This window comes from Miniopterus natalensis, chromosome 9 (assembly GCF_054644295.1).
Source record: "Miniopterus natalensis isolate mMinNat1 chromosome 9, mMinNat1.hap1, whole genome shotgun sequence".
NCBI classification, from domain to species: domain Eukaryota; kingdom Metazoa; phylum Chordata; class Mammalia; order Chiroptera; family Miniopteridae; genus Miniopterus; species Miniopterus natalensis.
Window position 1 is genome coordinate 2,070,957 of NC_142089.1, and position 22,655 is coordinate 2,093,611.

The 22,655-nt window shown below is 59.3% G+C and overlaps 1 protein-coding gene across 1 annotated transcript in view; it reads left to right on the plus strand.

Annotated features, from left to right (window-relative positions):
• Positions 1-21,472, plus strand: part of AJAP1 (adherens junctions associated protein 1) — a 72,582-nt gene extending 51,110 nt beyond the window's left edge. The window contains exons 3-6 of the mRNA XM_087820761.1: positions 11,563-11,650; positions 13,943-14,185; positions 16,470-16,600; positions 21,409-21,472. Coding sequence (XP_087676887.1) covers positions 11,563-11,650; positions 13,943-14,185; positions 16,470-16,542 — 404 coding nt within the window. The 3' untranslated portion in view covers positions 16,543-16,600; positions 21,409-21,472. The remainder of the gene's footprint in view (positions 1-11,562; positions 11,651-13,942; positions 14,186-16,469; positions 16,601-21,408) is intronic.
• Positions 21,473-22,655: the final 1,183 nt, after the last annotated feature.

Below are 22,655 nucleotides of genomic sequence, written 5' to 3' on the forward strand. Positions count from 1 at the left end.
GAGGCAGAGGAGCCTTGGCTCCCAGGTGCCGGCCCGGCGTCTCCCGTTCCCGGCCGTAGGCTTAATCCTCACATTTGCTCAATGCCTCGTGATTTGTAAAGGGCTCTCACGTACTTTTCCTCTGGCAGATGAGGAGGCAGAGAGTGTAAGTGATTTGTCCAAGGTCAATGAATCAATCAGCAGAGCAATTATTGAGCTCTATTGGCGAGCGTGGCGCCGAGAGCCGCAGGGGAGGCCCGAAGAGAAAGAGGGGGCCTGGGCGAGCTGGGCCAGAGAGAGGGCGGTCTGCACGCAGACGCAGGCTCGTGCGTGCACACTCATCCGCACACGCCGCACCCAGGCACATGCGCCCCCATGCACACACAAAACAGATGCACACACCTGCGTGTTCCCCCAAAACCCAGCCATATACATGCAGCACACACAGGCACATGCACCCCATGCACACACAAAACAGATGCACACACCTGCATGTTCCCCCCAAACCCAGCCATATACATGCAGCACACACAGGCACATACACCCCCATGCACACACAAAACAGATGCATACACCTGTGTGTTCCCCCAAAACCCAGCCATATACATGCAGCACACACAGGCACATGCACCCCCATGCACACACATGTGCACAGTTATGCATGCACACCAACCCACCCAGCTGTATGTCTTCAACACGCACACACACACACATGCACACACAGGCACACACATTCACACGTAGGCGCACACACAGGCACACACAGGCACACACAAGCTGCTCACATGGCAACAAATTCCAGTTTCAGGCCAGGTAGGAAGATTTGCTCCAGGGTGATGGCACCGCCAAGAACTGGGACAGGAGAGCTGGGGAAGCAGAACCACATGGGTCATGCGGACGCCAGGACAGAGGCCGTGACTGGGGCCTGAACGCTGAGCTCTGCAGCTCTTGAGGGGCCCCGGGATCCAGACCCCTCCTGCACCCCCCCCCCGGGGCCAAGGTCACTGCGCCGAGGAAAGAGCCCCTTAGATGAAGGCCCAGGAAGGAAGGGAAGGAGGCCGCGGCCCCAGTGGAGCTCGCAGCTGCGCTTCCCTCCACGGCGAGAATTGAAATAATCAAAATAATCAGAAATAATCAGAATCATCACCTGCAATCACACTAAGTAACAATGTGTAACAGTAACAAATGGGCGCGGAGACGTCCTCCAAGGCCTGGGGTTTGTCGGAGAGTCCGGGAGGACAATTTCCTAAATTAATTGCTTGCTGCCTCCTGCCCGGCCGGCGGGCGGCTGCGGATGCCGATTCCGGGCCCTTCTCCCGAGCGGCGGGCAGGTGTCCCGGCTCCTCTGTTGGCTTTTTCCGTGTCGAGCCTTTGGCTTCTCTCCACGCCTCCGGGAGCATCGCCACCGCCCCTCAAGCCTTCGACAGCAGGGCGGGTCTGGGTGCTTGGATTAGAAAATAATAAAGCTCAGCACGGCCTTGAGAAGGGTCTGAGGGGGTGCTCTGGGGCTTTCCACCTCCTTCTGCCCCCCCCGGCCCCCAGGGCTCTCCTTGGGGGAGGCTGTGCCGGGGAATGAGCTATGCCGGGCTTAGAGCCCCCTCAGCACCCCAGGAGGTTGGGAGATGAAAGGTGTGAGGCATCTTGCATTTGGCTTCCAGTCCAGAGTAGGGGTGAGGGCTTCATCCTGTCTTTTGGGGTGGCGGGGGGACATGATTCAACCAGCAACTGTTTCTATGGTCCTGTCACATTCAGGTGCCCCTCCACCCCCCAGGCCTGCAGTTCAGCCTTAAGGCCTTTCAGTATTTCAGTCCCGTGAAGTTTGTATCTCCTGCTTGATTGGCAAGTGTCCTTGGGGGGCTTCAAAAGCGAATGGGACCCTTTCCGGGTCCCATGGACCGAGGGAGGCTTTCAGGGGGCGCCCCCTGCAGGCCCCCCTGTGGGTGCGCAGTCGGCTCCGCCTTCGGGTTGTTCTCGGCTTCCTGTTGCCAAGTCGCCTTGGAGGAGTCACCTTGTCCCTGGGTCCTCGGTCTTCTCATCTGCAGACCAAGATGACATCACCGCCCATGGCCTCCGCAGAGGGTGAGGCAGAGACGCTGAGCCCAGACGTGGAGGGCCCTGGGGGCCCCGGGCATGTCCGTGTGTCTGCATCGGCCTGCTCAGTGCAGGCTCTGAGGACAGACAGCCTGGCCTTCCACAGACGGGGGGGGGGGGGGTGCAAGGAAGGGGCAACCAGGACCCAAAAAGGAAGCAAGACCTGCCCGAGGCGAATCACACAGGAATTAGCAGAAATCGTTTGTTTTCTTCCCAAAATACTCATATGTATTATTTATATATAAGTGTATAAATTATTCATATGCATGATTTACATATAAGATGGTTGTGTTTACATAGTGGTCCCGATTCTCTCTTGAAATTCTTTACCTTGTAACTGGTTTTCTTTACTAATGTTAATCACCATTATTTTAAAGTTCTTGCCTGATGACCAGCGCCCCCTCCCTGGATGTCCCACAAGGCCGTTCCTTTTGCCTGTGTTTTTTCTCTTGGTTTTTGTACATTTGGTCCTGCCCCCTGGTGTGCCTGGTGATTTTGTGTCCGATGCTGGACATCGTGCAGGAAAAGCTGTGGGCCGAGTCCCGTCCATTTCTTGGTTTGTACAGTCCGTGAGTCAACAAGGGCTTTTTTACACGTTTAAATGTTTGAAAAAAATAAAAAATGATAGTATTTCATAGCACGTGCAGGCCATCTGAAACGGGATGTCGGCGTCCACGGGCAGAGTGGTCCTGGGACAGTCACACCCGTCTGTTGCATCGGTGGCCGCCTCTGAGCTGCAGCAGCCGGGGCCAGTGGTCGCCATGGAGACGGTGGGGCGCGAAGCCTCAACCTTGACCTGCCTGGCCCTTTCCCGGAGGTGTCCTCAGACTCCGCTCTGGGCTGTTACACCCCAGCCGGTGGGGGTCGTGCAGACAGGAGGCTGGGTTTCCACGTCTCTGGAAGGAGGCCCATCCTCCTGCGGCTTCAGCCCTGGGTTCTGCCTCTGCAGCCCACGGATGCCTCCCCGACTCCAGAGAGCTGTTGTCACTTTGGGGTCAGGGGAACAAAGCCTTCCTGTTCTCCAGAGTCCCAGGGGGTTCCTGGTGCTTGATCCCCAGGCTGAACGTGCACGTTTCCCTCCGTTTCCTCGTGTTCTCTCTGAAGAGGCCTCCAGCTTGTGCTTTGAAAGGCCGTCTTGCGGACATGGGTGCGGATGTGTCAGGGACCCCGCAGCGGAGCAGAGGGCAGCTGTTGTCCTGTCCCCATGCTTCTCCCACCAGGACCCCCATCCCTCAGACTCTCCCCCCTGCTCTCGCAGGTCTCACAGGAATAGCTCCCAAGGCCACGACTGCCTGGGGCCTTTCTTGTCCTGACCTTGCTGCAGCCCCAGGGGCAAGATGCAGAGAGAGGCCCAGTCTTACCTGGGCGAGGCCTCTCCCTCCCAGGGGACCGGTAGGTGGCTCTGCTTGGGCCAGGGGTATTAGGGCCTTTTACATGCACCTATTTGTTGTTTGTTGTTTTTAATAGGATGGCAGCTAGCAGCCTAAAGACAGCGGCTGTTAGATTTAATGACACTCCCCACCAGGAAGCCCTTAAAAGGTGCTAAGACTCCCTGTGGGAAGCTGGTGCCCGGAGGTCTTGCACCCCCTCTCCCCGGACCTTCAGCCCTGCACTGCCATCCCCCGGCTGCCTAGTGGTTTCAGTGGCATGTGGGGACAGCCATGTCCTCCTGGTGGCTGTGCTGACACTCTTAGTGCATTTGGGAGGCAGAGGGGACAGCCAGCTGGGCCTCGGGGCTCTGTTTCCAAGCTTTGCTCGGTGCACCCAGAAGAGGAGGCAGGATCCTCCCTCCCTGCTCTAGACCTTGCGTAGAGCCCACAGGCCCAGCCCCAGCCATCCTGTCCCAGGAAGGGGCCTGAGCCTCTGCCCAGACGCCCCTGTAATGATAACCAGGGTGAGGGCCACAGCCCTCCGTGCCCCTACTGTGCGCCGGCTTTGATCAGGAGCCCGAGGCAGCACCAGGATCGTGGTCTGCAGGATGGGAGTGCCCAGGCCACGTGGAGAGGGGGGCAGCCAGGCTTTGTGGAGGGGCCTTAGTGGTTGCTTAGAGGTTTGATCCACTCACCATCTTCTGGGCTAAATATGGTCCCCATCTTGGTGGTGAATAATTCAGTCACAGGCTCCCCAGCTGGCACCTGGGCCCAGAGCCCCGGCTGCCAGGCCCCGGCCGGTGCTGCTTCCGCAGCAGAAGCCCCTGTTCCCTGCAGCGGCTGATGGGTGCCGGGGGTGGGCATCCCCCCAGGGCCCCTGGCTCCTGCTAGCGCCGAGCCCGCCAGCCGCCCCGGCACGCTCCCTCCAGCAGGGCCCCTTTGCTGAAATGTTCCGGTGCTGCTGGGATCTGAGTGAAGGAAATGGGCTGTTTCCATCCTGAATGAGAGCAGGCCAGTGTTGGCTCCCTGTGTGCCTTCAGTGAGATGAGCAGCAAAGTCAGTGTGTGGGGCACGTATGTGCATGTGTGCACGCACGTGTGTGCGCATGTACATATGCATGTACGCAGGTGCACACGTGTATCTATGCGGGGCATGTACGCACATGTGTGTGTGCATGCATGTGTGTATGTGCACGTGCATTGGGCTGTGTGCACACATGTGTGGGGGGTGCATGTGTGCATGTGTGTCCCCGAGTCCTGGGAGGAGTCAGCAAACCACATGGAGAGGTGGGTCAGTGACACGCCTAAGATGCTTGGGCTTGGAAAGATCCGTGCTCTGTCCCAGGAGCTCCCCATTTCCCTCAGTGCGGCCTTTCTTCTGGGAACAGGTGCTGCCATGGAGGGGGCTTCCCAAACTCCCTCCTGTGCCCCCCTCCCTCCCCCAGACCCCAGGCCTCGAAGGGCAGTGACCGCCCTGGGGCTGAGCAGCGGGACAAGCCTGGCTTTGGCCATGAAGACAGTGACAAGCTGGGGTCTGGATGTGGCTGCCGTGTGATCCTTTTGTCAGGGCTCCCTCTGTCTCCCGTCTGTGGCCCTGAGCTCTGAAATCTCCGAGAAAAGTTCCCCTTGCTTGAGGAACTTTCTCCTCGATGTGGCCAACCAAGGATGGGACAGTTTTAGTTGTGCCTCATGTCAGGGAACAAGTGTCTGCCATCAAGTCCCTTTTGGAGGCCCCAGCAGTGCAGTGTGTGTGATGACCCCGGTGCTCTCTGGACCATGGCACTGGCCCTCCCCGGGGACAATGTCCTCCACCAGGCTGTGCAGGGACCAGCTGACGGGCTCCAGAGCACGCGTGCTCGGGCTGGAGGCCCGTGTTTGCTGGGTCTTCGCTGTATGTGCAGTAAAGGCTTAACCTCGCTCAAGGACATGCACTGGACCCCAGCTCCTGGGAGGTTGCTCTTCGCCCTGGGGATGTCCTGCTTGGTTAGTGTCTTTGTTAAACCAGGGGCATGGCCTACGGTGTCAGCTTCACCTCTGAGGGGCTGGAGTCTACACCAGCCACATGTGGGTCACCTGTGACCGCACGACCCACAGAGCCAGACCCAGGACTGGACCCCAGACCAGGGAAGCAATACTCCGCATTGTCACTGTCATCTCTGGGAAACAGTGCTGAGACACCCCCCTCCCCCGGGTGACTGCGGCTGCAGGTCCCTGCCTGGCGTCTCCTGGACTCGGCCTCTGCTGTGTCGCCGGAGTGTAGCAGCCTCATTCAATCTCGTGGGCCCCTAAAGGGAGGTGTTGAGCCTGAGGGGGTCCTGGGACTCCCAACTATACTGCTCAACCTTGAGAAACCCCTTAATCTCCCCGTGGACATGCGAGCGTGTCTGCACCGCCTCGGGGTGGCAGTGAGCTGGGTGGGACCTAGTTCAGCAGGACCTGTGAGCTGCGCCCAGTGCCGGTAACACGAGCGCTGCCTCCTTACGTGGCTGCACCCACGGGGGGCCAGGCCGCCCCCTTCTCAGCCCTGCCTTTGCTGTTCGTCGGAAGGGACTGGACGGAGAAGAGGGGGCGGGATGGGGAAAGGACCACGGTTTGCCCTTTGTGGCCACACAGTTGTGACCAGGACCTGCTAACCACATGGTGCCCACTGGCAGAATCCCCACGTCAGTTTCCGTGGCGTGACGTGGGTTCGAAACGCGGACCCCGTTTCTCAGTGTCGCCCATGCGTTTCTCCTCAGCAAACAGCCTCGGCACTGTTGCTGATCGGGGCCGTATTTCCTACGGGGCCGCCCTGTGCGCTGCGCGGCGTCTGCCAGCATCCTGGCCCTCTGCCCACCTGGTGCTTGTGAAGCACCCCCACCTGTGTGACAGCCAAGGACATCTCCAGACACAGCCAGATGTCCCCAGCTGAGGCCACTGCTGCGCCCTGACTCCGAGGTCCCTTTGGGATGATTCCTTGAGGACTGGCTTTTACCGTGGGGTTGATGAAGCCGCATCCTGGGTGGCGTCCGCTGGGCTGTTTCCCTGGTGATGGCCCTTTTGTCTCTGCCTTAAGCTGGAGGGACGTCTGATGACAGGAGACTCTGTCCTCACAGTTCTGGCTCGAAGCTCCTCCATTACTCACCCCGTGGACGGCTCTGCTGGGTCACTCGGAAAATGGCGCACTCCTTTGGGTCCCCGCCACGAAAGCTGGTGGCCTTGTTTTTGTGTGAACACCCTGGCTTTCGAGGGTGCACGCCCTACCCTGGGAGGGGGTCAGGCGCCTCCGAGTGGGCCTCAGCCTCGGAGAGCCTCGGCCTCCGGACAGCGGGGCCGGCCTCCTGCAGCACCGTGTCCCAGGGACTGTCTGCCCAGGACGTGCTGTGGAGTCATAGCTCACGGTGTCTGTGGAAAGGGAATGGTGTCTTTGCAGTGGAATTGGCACTTTGGACACCTAGTGTCACTTCCCAACTGTCAGACCCATGAAGACATCCTTGACCCATTGCCCACTGGGTCCTGTTCCCGTAACTCAGGTACCTGGAGTTCCTGCATCGGAACATGAGCTACTGGACACACAGAAATGTCATCCTTCGCCTCGGCCATCCAGGGCCATTGTCCCTGCCTTCCTCAAGTGCCCCAGCCAGAAGGGCCCACCCCCCAGTGCCAGACAAGAAGGCTCTGGGTGGGTTTGCTTCTGCAGTGGACAGTGGCCCGTGTTGGGTCCCCCTTCATTTCATAAGACACTCGTGCAGACCCCGAGATGGATTGCCAATATCCCCCCCCAATCTTTGGGCCCAATCTTATTACAAACCTCCACAAATATAACCATAAAAGCCCTGTTGATTGATGCAGGACTGGGTAATCCATCTGTCCCCATCCATTATCCCAGGCCTAATATTTTATTACCTGGGTGGCAGCTGATTCCAGCACATTAGGACACAGTGGCAATTACCAGGCACAGAGAGGACCCCTAAATTAGCAGCAACAATAGCACCTGTCAGGAGAGGGGAGCAGGAGGCCCACACGGCACATGTCGTGCTGGGGACCAGGTCGGAATTGCAAACGATCTGAAGATGGATTCAACATTGACCTTGGAACCAGAGAGGTCGTATCTTTCCTTTCTTGGGGGCATAGCGTTTACATGCTCTGAAGGTGACATCATCATCAACTCTAACAGACCTCCTGGCAGGCGGCATAGACCACTCAAGGATCTCCCTGCCAGGGGTCAGTAGGGTTCATGGGACAGATGTCCCTGGTGCATTATTTAATGACCACCAGAGACCTGACCTGAGGGAACACAATTTAAGGTGCAGAGAGATGAGCGAGGAAGGAGAGAAGCTGGGAAGCTGTCCTCCTAAGAGCGGCGCCCGTTGGGTGGGGAGGGAAAACCATATCTGTAGACCAGTAGGGTGCAGTCCCTCTGGACAGTGACCTAGTGATCTGAACATGCTTGTCTTTTAAAAGATGCAGTTTTTTCAACCTTAACGAAGGAAGGCTGAGAGGCACGTGGCTGGAATATTTCTGAGGGCCATTGGATGGATTGCGCTGGTAAAATTACCTCTGAGTTTTGGTTTCCAAAAATCAAGAATCCTGTCTAATCGAGTTACCATGGAAAACTGTCACACAAAGAGATATGTCCTCAAGCCAGCTTCATGGGAACAAGCCCAGGTGGGCAAGCTGCCCACCGCCGGTTAAGGCCCAGCTTGCTGAGATAGAGGCTGTGGCCATCTTTGAAATCACTTTGACAGTGGCCAGTGAAAATCTCAAGAGACAGCCAACCTGTGATGATGGACAGTGAAGGATGTCAGGCAGAGGGATGGACTTTTGTTCTTAGAGTCTTGAGTTGGGGCCGGGACTTCCCTTGAGCCAACAATTTTCCCCTGGACCTCAGCCTCTTCCATCCACCGGGAGAGGAGAAGGGCACTGTCCCATCCTCGCCCACAGGGGAACGGCAGGGGTTGGGACAGCTGAGATGCAGCTGCACGTGGGACTCTTCCCTCCCGAGGACTTTGACCGAGATACTCAAACCAGCAGGGGATAAGGCGTAACAAGATGAGGGACCAAAATCTGGCAGTGGCCTGGGCCTCCTCTGGTCCTGGGGACATTGGGGAGTGGATGACAGGGTGCTCTGCTCTTGTAAGGGGATCCTCAGTGCCTCCAGCTGGCTGGCCTCGCCCTTGAACCAGCCACCACAGCTCCTGTCAGCTCACTCCTGCTCAGCCTGCTCTTTTATGTCACCCACCTTCATCGGCATCGAATTCTGATGATCTAGAAGAGGGAAGGTTTAGCCCAAGAAACAAAGACTCCGTTCTTGCCATGGGAACTGAGGTGTGACCTGCCAAGAAATGGCTGGAGCACTTCCAAGGGGTCTGTCCATGGAGGATGTGGTGAGGCTAAAGCACTTGCCTTCATGATTTAGAAGGTTGTCTGTCCCCAGGGAATGTAGGAGGGTTGCCAGTTCCTCCACAGAAATAAGTGAGGCTGCCAGGTCAAAGCCAAAACCGAGATGAACAAAGTCTGAGCTCAGAATCATATAGTACTACTTAGGATGGACTTTGGAGCCAGAAGACCCTATGAGATCCAAGGAATTTACACAAATTTACCCAGACAGTTGTCACTTCCATTTATGATGATAGCATCTACCTTTGAGAGTCTCTGCCAAGATTAAATGGGATAATACACAGAATCACCTAATGCTTGCTGTCACTTGGTGAGCATGCCTGTGATCATTGTCATCATCATCATCATCACCAACTTCATCATCACCATTGTCATCACCATCATCATCACCATCATCACCATCATCACCATCACCATCATCACCATCACCATCATCACCATCATCACCATCACCATCATCACCATCACCATCATCACCATCATCACCATCACCATCATCACCATCATCACCATCATCACCATCATCACCATCACCATCACCATCATCACCATCACCATCATCACCACCACCATCACCATCATCACCATCACCATCATCACCATCACCATCATCACCATCATCAGCATCACCATCATCATCACTGTCTCCATCATCACCATCAGCATCATCAGCATCATCACCATCATCGCCATCATCACCACCATCACCATCACCACCACCTTCACCACCATCACCAGCATCACCAGAATCACCAGCATCACCAGCTTACTTCTCATCGCAGGAGGATAGACACAGGATGAGCTCGTAGTTTTCAAGACAGCATGGTGGTCTCTTGACTGGGCCGGAGTGTGTGCAAATGGAGGGTGAGTGGAGCTCGAGCAGCCGTCCTTGGTGCCCATTAAACTGGGCATCTTTATCAGTCCCCTCTGCCAACAACATCTCAGATGAGTCAAAGGAAGCTGGTGAATGGATGGGGATTACTGAGGTGGTGGGCACTCCACTGTTGCTGCGGTTGAGGGTGGTCTATATGGCATGAAGCTTAACCCAACTGGCAGGCAGACTTGGCAGTCCTAGAGAAGCCCAGCTGTCTCACAGATGCGACAAATTGGGCACTGGTGTATGAGAAGCCATTGGCCAGGACCAGTGGTGAGAGCTGCCACTATAAACAATGGGCACCAGAGCGACTGTTCCTGAGGGTGGGTACCACGGCTGGGCTGGTCGAAGCTGGCACTGCCTGGACTGCAGTAGGTGCTCCACACCTGGTTCAATGGATAAAAGAGTGAATGTGGGAGGCCTGTGACATTCACGTCTTTCCGCCGGTTTTCCTGGCGGTGCTTATGCTGTGTGCTCAAGCCAGGAATCTCCCGACAGACGGGAGAGGGGCCGACAGGAGGAAAAAGCTTGTTTTCTGGTCATGCCAACTTTGAATCATTTATTGGCAATTCCCCCCACCCCCACCCCCCGAGTGCCATATCCAGTAGAGAGGTGACATCTGTTTGTGAGACTGTGTCCCTGGGAGGCTGCCAGAGAATTCTTCCACTCTGAAACCTTCCACGCCAGAGAGTCATCCTCCCACGCGACCTGCCGGGTTCCCTGGGTGTGGTAGGTGGGCCTCTGCTAAGGGACCGCAGGACTGGGCACCAGGCGTGGAGAGACAGATGCTCCAGCGTCTCGGGTGGAAGAACATGGGAATCGGCGCTTCGGTGGGGAGCCTGCCCCACCTGCAGGGCCCCCGTGGCCTTTATTACCTGGCTCCCAGGTAAGGTTCCCGCTGTCAGCAGAATGTGCAGCCAGAGCCCTGGACCTTCCAGGTGGCCCTGACTGACCAGTGGGGGCTGCCAGGGGTGTCCCTGTGTCCATGTCCCAGGAAGGATGTCACAGATGTATCATCAGGAAGAGTGGAGCTGGGCTGGGGGTTGGCAGGTGGAAGCTGGAGATGGTTCGGGGGTGGGGTTGGGGCAGAGGGGGAGTGCAGGGGAGAATTCCCATCCTCGGCCGTCTGCACGTGGGGTTAGCAGGCAGCTCTTGGCCCGGGCTCTGGCTGCCCTGGTTCGGGAGGGGCCAGTCCTTCAGTCCCTGTCTGCTGCTCATCCCCCACCACCCTGCACACACAGGGCAGGGTCAGACCACAGAGCTTCTGCAGGGCCTGGATCTTTCATTCCCTGGGCAGTGAGCTTGTTGGAGAAAATTCGGGCAAACACAGCCCTTTCCCAATGATCCAACTATCCCCGAGCCTGCAGGCTGTCTCCCCACCTTCCCCCTCCCGGGTCAGGCCTGGTCCTGTCCTCACGTGCAAGCAGCTGCCCTGGTGCACAGAATCAAGGAGCAGGTCTGATCCAGGGTGGCAGGAGACAGAGGAGGGTGACAGGTCCTGGGGGGAGCTCCAGCTAGGCCTCACCTGTGCCAGGGGAGGGGCTCCCAGCTGCCCCCATAGGCCAGGTCACAGCCCGGGGACTGAAGGAGCTCTGGGAAGGGGAGAAGTTGGGGCTGGGGCTTCCCTCCCTGGGCCCAGGTAAGGGCAGGCCTGGTGCCCACAGCACCTGCTTGCACCCGTGTGGCAAAGGAGGGGCTGCGGCCTGTGTGGTCCCCACCGTGGCCCCTTGCCCGGTGTGTGCAGGCTGCTCAGGGACAGGACCAGGCGTTTGTGGCCAGGTTAACAGGACAGGTTAACGTGCCTCCTTCCGGGACCCCTTCACCTCCTGACCCGGGTCTCACGTCTCCCCTCTCCCCCTTCCATCTCCAGGTCTGGCTGTCCATCAGATCGTCACCATCACCGTCTCCCTCATCATGGTCATAGCTGCGCTGATTACAACTCTTGTCTTAAAAAACTGGTAAGGATTCTCACCCAAGGATATTTTTTCCCATTGATTTTTTAGAGAGAGTGGAAGGGAGAGGGGAGAAAGGGAGGGGGAGAGAGAGAAAAACATCAATGTCAGAGGCACATTGATTGGTTGTCTCCTGCTCAGGCCGGGGATCGAACCTGCAACCCAGGTACATGCCCTTGACCGGGAATCAAACCCAAGACCCTTTGGTACTGGGCCAGCACTCTAACCACTGAGCCACACAGGCCAGGGCAGAAAGATCCAACTTTTCCCACCTGGCCCCAGGCCACGGCCAGGGAACTGTTTCTCCGGCCTCCCGCACAGACCCCCCAGAGCACAGCCCCTCCCGGAGGCGCTCCCCTGGCTCAGGCAGCAGGCGTTACCTCCTCCAAATTCCTGTTTCTCGGACCCAGGTGCCTTTGGATGTTGCTCACCCAGGGGGCAACCCTTTTCCTCTCTTTCCCAGCAGCAGCGCGGACGGGGGCTATGCAGGGCGCTCGCTGGCCCTGGCCCTGGCCCTGGCCCTGGCCCTGGCCTTGGCTGTCCCAGCTGTCCCAGGCCCCGTGCCGGCCCAGCCTCCCCTCACCTTCCTTCCCCGACGGGCCGTGGCTCCCTCCGAATCAGGTTACTGCTTTGCTCCAGGCGGCCTGTCTCTGCCTATTTCCTCCTGGAAATTGGCCTATTTTGAGGTTGGCCTCGCTGTGTGTACACACCTGCTACCCCCTGGGAAAAGCAGGGAGCTGCAGGGTGACCCCCCGTGTGCCTGCAGCCTCTCCTCCAGCAAGTGTGGCTCCTTTTAGCATCAAAGCTCAGACTCCCTCGCAGAGTAATTCACCCGAACGCCTGCTGCCTGCAGCTGCTGGAGGAAATCAGACGGCTGCCGGGCGGGGGTGGCCGGGCGGCCACATGGGGGAGGGCGGTGGAAAGCGGGTCTCCGGGGTCAGCGAGGGCGGACAGGAGGCGCAGGGCCAGGAAGGGCCTCACACGGACCAGCGAGGCCTCGGCGCAGCCCCGATGGGCAGCTGGCCCGGGACGCCCATGGCCAGTAAGCGTGGGACCCGATGGGCAGCTGGCCCAGGACCCCCCATGGCCAGCAAGCGTGGGACCCGATGGGCAGCTGGCCCGGGACGCCCCATGGCCAGCAAGCGTGGACCCCGGGTGTTTGCTGGGACACACGATGAGGAAGGCACTCAGCTTACAGCCGCTTTCTGGGTGGCGCAGGACCATGTGGGCGCCTGGTCCACGAATCCCGCTGACACCCTGATGGAGGAAAAACCCCTCCCCCAGGAGACAGGGGACTTGTGACCCCCTGTGTGACAGGCCACCAGCTTCCTCTTGGTTTCCCCACACGTTTGGGTTTGCAGCAAACCCTCAGCAGGCTGGACGAGGGGGCTCCATGACCTTGCTGGGGGGGGGGGCTTCCAGGCCGGCAGTGAGGAGTCCCCTCCTTGGGAGAGCGAGGCAAGGGGCACCCTGACTCACAGGGAGGTGGGCGCACGAACCCCCTTGCATCCTCTCATTCGTCATCAACACTGAGCATCGAGGGGGGAAGAGGGGACAGGGGAACTGGTGCCCTGATGAGGTCCCCCAAAGTGGGGGCTCCCCAGATTTCCACCTCGCTGTCCCCCTCCACGGGCATGGGACTTCCACCCCTCCTGCTCATGAACCTGCCGGAGGGACATCTAGGAAAGGGGACGGGTCTCTGATTGTCCCGTCATCAGATCCCTCGGCCCCCGGGGTTAGATCCCTGTGTCCGTCTCAGGTGGCATCTGGAAGCTTCTGTGTCCAGAGGGATGGGAGATGAGGCAGGCGCCCTTGGGGGGGGGGGGGTCCAGTCACATTCCCAACTTGTGAGCACGGCAGGGGAGGGGCTCCCGACTCCCAGCTGTCCCCCAAGAGAACGATGTAGTCCCATCCAGAAGGAACGATCAGGCGCGTGGACTGTGCAGAGGCTTCCCCTGGGGACCACCCGTTTCCACCCCCTCGAGGCGCCCCTGGGAAAGGGGTCAGCACCAAGGTCGGGCTGACATTCTTTGGCCACACCAGGCTCAGCTCTGGGATGAGGGAGCTCGACGCTCCCCTCCCAGCCCTCCCTGCCGTGTGGGATGCGTTTAAAATTCCAATTTTATATAAAAAAGGGCCGACTGCTTGACTGTGGCTGACCTTCCCCAAGGGGCCGGGCGTTACCATTTAGTGTTTCACGGGTAACAACCGCCTGGAGACGGAGGGGACGGGGCTCCGGCCTGAGCTGCGTCCGTGGTCCCAGCCGCGCCCCCGCGTCTGTCCGTCCGTCCCCCCCAGCTGTGCCCAGAGCGGGACCACGCGGAGGAACAGCCACCAGCGGAAGATCAACCAGCAGGAGGAGAGCTGCCAGAACCTGACGGACTTCACCCCCGCGCGGGTGCCCAGCAGCCTGGACATCTTCACGGCCTACAACGAGACGCTGCAGTGCTCGCACGAGTGCGTGCGCCCCGCCGTGCCCGTGTACACCGACGACACGCTGCACCCCGCGGGCGAGTACAAGTCCACGTTCAACGGGAACCGGTAAGCCCGGCGCCTGCCGTCGGAGCCCCCCGCACAGAGCCCGGGGGCTGCGGGCGGGCGGGAGGCGCCTTCCCCTGGGACGGGCGGGAGGCCCCTTCCCCTGGATGGGGCGGGAGGCCCCTTCCCCTGGGTCGGGCGGGAGGCCCCTTCCCCTGGGACGGGCGGGAGGCCCCTTCCCCTGGATGGGGCGGGAGGCCCCTTCCCCTGGGTCGGGCGGGAGGCCCCTTCCCCTGGATGGGGCGGGAGGCCCCTTCCCCTGGGTCGGGTGGGAGGCCCCTTCCCCTGGATGGGGCGGGAGGCCCCTTCCCCTGGATCGGGCGGGAGGCCCCTTCCCCTGGATCGGGCGGGAGGCCCCTTCCCCTGGATGGGGCGGGAGGCGCCTTCCCCTGGATGGGGCGGGAGGCCCCTTCCCCTGGGTCGGGCGGGAGGCCCCTTCCCCTGGATGGGGCGGGAGGCCCCTTCCCCTGGGTCGGGTGGGAGGCCCCTTCCCCTGGATGGGGCGGGAGGCCCCTTCCCCTGGATCGGGCGGGAGGCCCCTTCCCCTGGATCGGGTGGGAGGCCCCTTCCCCTGGGTCGGGCGGGAGGCCCCTTCACCTGGGGACGGATGGGAGGCCCCTTCACCTGGATGGGGCAGGAGGCCCCTTCCCCTGTGTCTGAGGGTCCCAGCAAAGGCAAAGGCAGACAGGCGCCCACCACCCGGAGAGAGGACAGCCGCAGCCTGACCCCCACCCAGACCTGCACTCGCTGGGCAGCGGGCCGAGTGCCTTCCTGCGCTGTGCCCACGGCGGCCTCACCGCCCGGAGCTCAAAGCCAGCAGTGGAGCCCTCGCCCCCTGAACGCCACCCATCCCGATCGGCCCCCCGGCCACTGTCTCTGAGCCCCACCGATAACATGCCCGCAGCGAATTGAGCGAAACTCTCAAATTACAGCCAGACTCCTGGTCATTAAATACTTTTTTTTTTTTTAATTTTTTTTTTTTTTTATTATTATTAATCACTAGGCGTGCTTTAAAGAAGACAGCCCTGAATCCGTGCCTGGGAGCGCTCAGAAACCCTGAGTCAGCTTCTGGAGGTTTATCCCGAATTAGATTAAAACATCAATATGCTATTTTTTTCAAGCGGGCATACACTCCTACCTCATTTTATAAATTAAAAAAAATATTCTGCAAAGGCTTAATTTTAGGGGGAAATGAGTAAGACAGCAGGCGGATTGGGGGGCGTCTCTCAGAGCAGGCCAGGCAGCTGGGGACCCTGCCCAAGGTGCTCTGAACAGGCTCCTCCCAGAACCGAGTTGGGGGACTCGGGGTGAACTCCCCTGAACGGGTTCCTCCCGGACCCAGTTGGGAAACGGGGTGCCTTAGCTGCAGGGCCCGTAGTTATCGCAGCTGGACCCGCCCTGAGCCTGCGGCTGCTCCTCGGACACCTCGCGTCTCCGCGCTGGGCCCCGAAGTGTGAGAGCAGCTGCCCCTCCGGAGAGGGAACCTCGGGGCTGTCCTTCCCGGCACGACTTTCTTTCACTCGGGGACACTGGGGAGCTCACGGACCGCACCCCGGCCTTGCAGAAGGCCGAGTTCACCAAGAATCGTCAGGGTTTTCTGACCATTTCACTGAATGTGGGCGTCGGTTTGGCCAGGAGTCCCGGCCAGCGCCTCAGCCCCGGGGTTGGGGGGCCGGGGACTCTGATCGGTCTTTGTTTCACTTGGTCCCGGGCTCTGCCCTGTGCCCCATGGCAGCCCTGTCCAGGGGCCGGTGGGCACGGCTGGCATGCTCACGCCCGGGGAGGAAGCCCTGGATGGAGAGAGTCCCCGCTTTGGCGCCTGCGGTGACCCTCCCTGGCGCTCACTGGCCTCGGGAGGCGGTAGCTTAGTCTGAAGGCGACGAAGCGTCGGGGCGCCGTTTTAGGAGTCAGGCCCTGTCCCCCCTACAATGTGATAACGCAGACTGAGGCCCTGTCCTCAAAGGCAGCCCCCCGAGCCGTGTGCTTGTCCTGTTCCTGAAAGGCTACATTTTGGAGATGGCCCCGCGGTGCCGGAAAGCTGGTCTCCGGCCGCTACAGCGGAGCCCGCCCGGGACGGGTCCCTCAGGCTGGGTTCTCCGGGGCTGTCCCGGGCGGTCAGCCAGCCGCAGGAGGCCGCCCCTTCCTGCCCGGGCCGGCGGGTCGGAGCTGAGCACCGCCTCGCAGGCGCTTCTTGGTGGCCCGAGGGGACAGCACCCTGCTTCGGGCCTGACCCACGGCTGTGGGCCTGGGCCAGCTGGTGAAGCCGGTTCCTTTCCGCCCGCCGCAGACCCTCCTCTTCGGATCGGCACCTCATCCCCGTGGCCTTCGTGTCTGAGAAGTGGTTTGAGATCTCCTGCTGACTGGCCAAGTCTTTTTTACCTCCTGGGGGCAGGGCGGACCCCATGTGTCTGTTTCACGGTACGTACGTCTCCTTTTGAACTCGATTCTGTTTTTAAACTTTATTATTATTATTATTTTTAAATATATCTTTATTGATTTCAGAGAGAGGAAAGGAGAGGGAGAGAGAGAGACAGAAACATCAATGATGGGAGAGTCATTGATTGAGCCCGCGAATCGAACCCTGATCGCCTGGATCCTAGGTCGACGCTCAACCGCTGGGCCACGCTCGGCTGGGCTCGATTCTGTTTTTAAAAATATGTTTTTATTGATTTTTAGGGAGAGAGAGAGCGAGATAAACGTTGATGAGAGAGAACCATCGAGGGGCTGCCTCCAGCGCGCCCCCTGCTGGGGACCGAGCCCGGAACCTGAGCGTGCGCCTCGGCCGGGAACCGAACAGGCGGCCTCTTGGTTCCTGGGTTGACGCTCAACGGCTGAGCTGCCGGGGCCGGGCGAGCCTGATTCTTTTTTCCCCCATTGCCCCGCCTTCCCCACTCCGTCCTCACGCTGGGAAAACTGGGAGCCTTCCCGGTGGCGACACCGTGGGCGGAACTGCGATGGTTACCTTTCTGAGCAACCTGGAGGGCTGGGCAAGTGGGGTCCCTGCTGCGCTTGTTAGAAAAGCCCCCGTGTCTCAGTGATGGGGGGAGAGGGAGAGCGACACCCAGGCACCCGGACCCAGCACCCGGGCTGTTTTCTGCCCGCGTCTGCCCCTCCCCAAGGAAGGCCCCGGGGGCACTGCCTGCCGGGCGGGGACTTCAGCCCCGGAGACGAGCTCGGGTCCCCACGGTCGCTCCCGGAGCCGGGAGCGGTCAGGGCAGCTTCGTGGGCAGACGCGGCGCCATCGCATGTCCTGACATGGGAAGGGAGGCGCAGAGCAGAATTAAAACACAACTTTGAAATATAAAAACAAGAGATAAGAAGGAAAATCATAGAGAAAGGAAGGGAGAGTTGAGGCATCTGCTAATTTGGAGCCGGGGATGGGTAGAAAGTGGGATGAATTTTCCACGCTCGGCTGGCGGGGAACATTTCTCTGCGCTCAATGATATTAACTTTAATGCGGATGTTAAATTGCTTTCTTCGGGCTGGATCTGCGCACACGCGGAGGCCGGGGGTGAGCATCGGCCCCCTCGGCTGCACGTTCCACCAGCGCAGTCAACAGATGCAACCCCCGGCGTGGGGCGTTTTAAATTTGCTTTTCTTTGGATGCCAGGTTTTCTAAGGACCCCCATTTTGCTCCAGAGAGTGTCGTTTCCCCCCCAGATGTTCCTTCTAAAGGTGACCTCTGATCCCTGCCGTGAGCAGGGAACCCAATTTCCAGAATGGTTGGTTTTTTTTTTCTCTGCTCACCTTCTGACACAAGGACAAAGCCATTGTCAGAGTGGGGTGCAGGGCCCGAGGTGGGGAGTTGTTTTCTTGGGCCTTCAGGGGACCCTCCGAGGACGCGGCTCCCAGAGTTAGCGTGGGCCGGAGGAGCCGGCTGCTTGGAGACGTCGGAATGGATCGGTCAGTTCCTGAGGCCGGTCCTAATGAATAGCGTGTTTGCTCCAAATTAAATCTCCAGCCCTCCCTTCCTATCCCGGAGCCAAAATGACCTGCTTAGCGCCATATTCAGCCAACAGGCAAAGAAGTGTAATTAGATTAGAAAGGAAAGGGAGCCTCCCCCTCAGATGCCTTTGCGGAGACTGTGTGGCAGCAGGTGGGATGTGTTCTGTCCCCACGGCCAAGGCCAGGGCACTGGGCACGGCCCTGCCCTCATAGGCCTTTGTCTGCCTCAAGGGGACACCTCATTAGGGCCCCAGGGACCTCCCGTTGCTCCAGCCAGACCAACCACCTGGACCTTTCTCGTGGACAGAGGGGTCCTGCCTGTCCCGTGCAGCGTCTGCAGGCCACCCAGCCATGGCCGGCATCTCTGTCGGGATTTCTAAATGCAGTAAGAGCATAAGAGCCTGGCCGGTGTGGCTGAGCGTTGAGCACTGGCCTAGGACCCAGGAGGTCACGGTTGGATTCCCGGTCAGGGCACATGCCCAGGTTTCGGGCTGGATCCCCAGTGGGGGGCGTGCAGGGGGCAGCCATCAATGACTCTCTCATCATTGACGTTTCTCTCTCTCTCTCTCCCTCTCCCTGAAATCAATAAAGACATATTTTTAATAATAAAAAAAAAATAAGAGCATAAGACATTGACCTGGGAGAGGCTGGCCCTGTGCACGCCGGACCTCTGCTCCCTTTGTCCGAGGGCTGCGGGCCCACAGGCCTAGAGGTGGACACACCTTTGGAATCAGGTAACCGCCACCTGGGGGATAGTCCCCTGATGCGGATATTCAAACGGGGGCTCGTGGAAGCACCCTTTACATCTAGGAACTCAGTCTTCCCAGCGGCCCCATTTCCACATAGGGAAAGTGAGGTGCGGAGGGGTTCAGGGACTGGCCCGAGGTCAGTAAGGTTGTAAGAGGTGGGGCAGATCACCCCCAGGCCTCCTAGCCCCCAGGCGTCAAGGTGTCTGGACCCCACTCTCCAACCATCCTCGAGGAGCTGTTTTGGGACCACCCTGGTTCACAGGAGGGGACGCCTCCGTGTCCAAAGACCTGGACTGGGTCTCTGTATCGCAGGCAGGTAGGCGGTTGGGGGGTGAGAAGAGCCCTCAGGACTTGCCAGGCACCTGGCCGCACTCGGCCACCACCCCTGGGGACACGAGGCAGCGGCTCCCTCCAGCCACCTCCGGTTCCCACAGACAAGGGCCAGGAGGGTGCGCGGACCAGGCCGCCTTGCTCGTCCCTGATAAATGCTTAAAGATTCCGCGCCGCGGGTCGGACGGGCCATTTATCACTCGCTGGGAGGAAAGCATCCGGATTCTAAGTGTCCCCGATTCTCGTGATTAATGCCTGGACATGAGCGTCGAGCGGAGGGCAACCAGGAAGGCCGCTCAGATTTACCGGGGTACTTACCACCCCTTAAGTAAATAGCAATTAATACTGAAACATTTAATTACGGTTTAGGAGCCGGCGGAGATATTTATCTACGGCGTAGCGGCTAAGCCTCTCCAAATGCATTTTTAATGACAATGCAGCCGTTTGTTACCACACCGTCTGGTCTGCTCGCGTGTTCGGGGTCCAGACGTGGCCAGGTCCGCTTCCCGCAGGCGGGTGGCCGGCGACGCCCAGGGCTGCTCGGGTCCCGGCCGCACCCACTGTGCTTCCAGAGTCGGCCTCTGAGGTGGACCCCAGCGGAGCCCAGCCTCAGGGCCCGTCCCCCCGGCCTCAGAGCCCGTCCCCCCGGCCTCAGGGCCCGTCCCCCCGGCACAGCCCGCAGAGTGCTCCGGACAAGACGGAGCGGGGCCAGAGGCCGCCCGCTCCCGGGAAAGCAGCCTCGGGCGCGGGCCGCCGGCCACTGGCTCTTGCGCCAATTCCCTGTCACTTTTCGTGGAACGAGTAAACTTGAGCAAACCTCATTGGCGCCCGGATCTCCCCATCGGCCACGGCTGCTTCATCCCAAACGGAGCCTGAGACGCGACAGAGGCTCTCACAGCGACGCCCCCGAGAAGCCGATCTGCGGGTGGTGCTATTTTCAAAAGCGCGCCCAAGACGTTCCTAACGAGGACCAGGGAAGGGCCCGAGCCTCGCCGCTTTGCTCTGAAAAGCCCACGAAGAGAAGAGCCAGCTGCTGACACTCGAGGGAACACTCTTCGAACCTCGGCGCATTCTCTCCGAGCTGAGGGCCACGGAACGGGAGCCAGCACCCAGGAGGCCTCGGGGGAGACACGGCCCTTTCTGGGGGACCCTGTCCCCTCCGGGGGACCCTGTCCTCTTGGTTTTGCAAAAGCAGACACTTGGCCTGTAGCCCGTGACTCACGGTGTGGCTTGTGGCCAGTGGGGCCAGGCCAGCCGAGAACCCCCTTCTGGGCAGCAGGGGACCCCGGTTTCTCCCAAGTCAGAATTGATCCCAGGTCCCCACCTCGGGTCACTTGGCAGCAGGTGGCTTCCTTTTCTGACCAGGAACCTTGCGTGGACGCCCTCCCAGGTGCCCTTCTCCAGCCGGGGCGTCGAGGGCTCACCGGGTCTGTCTTTCCAACTCGTCTGGGCTGTGCGTCCCTCTGTAGTCCCTCTCGGAGCCCGTGCGCCGCTGAGAAGCTCCTGGGCCGAGCCTCCGGAGCAGAAAAACCGCGTCCTCCCCGTGAGCTGGAACGTAGGGCAGGCCCGGAAGGGGGTGCAGAGCTTCAGACCCCTCCTCCCGGCCTGGTGGGTGATGCAGGAACCCCCCCCCCGACCTCTGCAGGAAGCCAGCACTGCCTTTTTTTGTAAAAAAAAAAAAAAAAATCTCATTCAAGGATATGTTTTTATTGATTTGAGAGAGAGAGAGAGAGAGAGACGTTGACCGGTTGCCTCCCATAAGTACCCCGGCCAAGGACCAACCCTCAGCCTCGGCCTGCGCACTGACCGGGAGTCGAACCTGCATCCTTGGGTGTGCAGGGCGGTGCTCCAACCCGCTGAGCCTCCGGGCCGAGGCAAGGAAGCCGGCGCTGCTCGAATACGGCACGTCGAGGCTCGGGGTTGGAGCGCTCTGTCTGTCTGTCCGTCTGTTTCTCTCCCTCTCGCTTTCCCGGGGACGCTGGGCAGAGGCAGGCGCCTGTGGGTTAGTAAGAGTCTCCCGACCCCCCAGCGGCCGCTGTCAGTCCTCCGAGCCCTCCGTCCGTGCATCCTCGGTGCCCGCTGCCTCCTCCAGCATCCACCCGCAGGCATGGGCGGGTCACCCCGGGCTTCCGCTCAGTGCTTAGGGCTCGGCGGCCCCTGGGCCACCGCCATCTAACCTCTTCTTGTTTTCTTTCCACACAGGATTCTGTTGGTGAACCTGTAAAAAAAAAAAAAAAAAAAAAAAATTCAATTAAACTTATAAAAACCTAAAACTAAACTATCTAAGGGGGAGGGTCCCCCCACCTACCACTTCTGTTTGCCGGTGGGGAACTCGGAGCAGGACGCTATAGGCCAAATATATTTTTATAAAGATGCTCGCCTATGGGGGCCTGCCTCCTCCCGGCGCTCTCTGGAGGACAGGAAGCGGAAAGGCCAGCGAGGACGGCAGACCGAGCGACGGGGACAAGGACCGGAGCCAGCGAGGACGGCAGACCGAGCGAGGGGGACAAGGACCGGAGCCAGCGAGGACGGGAGACCGAGCGACAGAGACAGGAAGCACCCGGACGGAGCCTGGGATTTGCACCACGATTCTGACCTGTGCCAATAATACCATTATGTGCCACGTACGGACCCGAAAGACTCGGCCAACCGCCAGAGCCAAGCGAACCGCGCGTAGAAATCTCTCAGAAAACAGGGGTGGGAATCCCTTCCGGTAGAGTCGCTATTTCTGGTTAATATATAATGTACATAAATATATAAACCCACACGGACACACACGCCGTTTTTTGTACTGTAGCGATTTTTGAATATCTTCAATGTTCCTTTTTAAAAAAAAGAAAAGAAAAAGTGTTATCGGTTACCGAACCTGATTTATTTAACACGCTTAGTACAGACGGAATAAACTCGTGTTTTCTACTTCGCAGGCGCGCACACAGGCTCGCGCACGCACACACCCAGACACACAAGCGCAGACGCGGAGGCACATGCATACGCTGGGGCGCGGTCCGCGAGTGAGCGTGTCCCTCCCGGTGACCTGGGCTCTCCTCACCACCTGTCCCACGCAGACAGGCCCTCCGAGGACACGTCCTGTGTTTGCTGGATCCTTGGCGAGCGGCGCCAGGCGTGTGGCTGGTCACCTTGGGCCATGGTGAAGAACGCCCTGGTTTTATATACATACATATATATATATATATATATACACACACACACATAAATATTACCGTTTTTTTTACTTGACTGTTTGAAGATGCTACCTAAGAGCCATGTGCGTGTTTATGTAGCCGGCCGCCCCCCGTGGGCCTGAGCGTCGGGTCGGGCCGGGCGGGTGGCAGAACCCTGGCCATCTTTGTGTTATACAAGCGTAGATCGAATTAAAGAAATTTTCCAGTTCCAGAAATTAAAGGCATATATCTTACCACGTGTGCGTGTGAGTCAGCGCAGAGCACGGG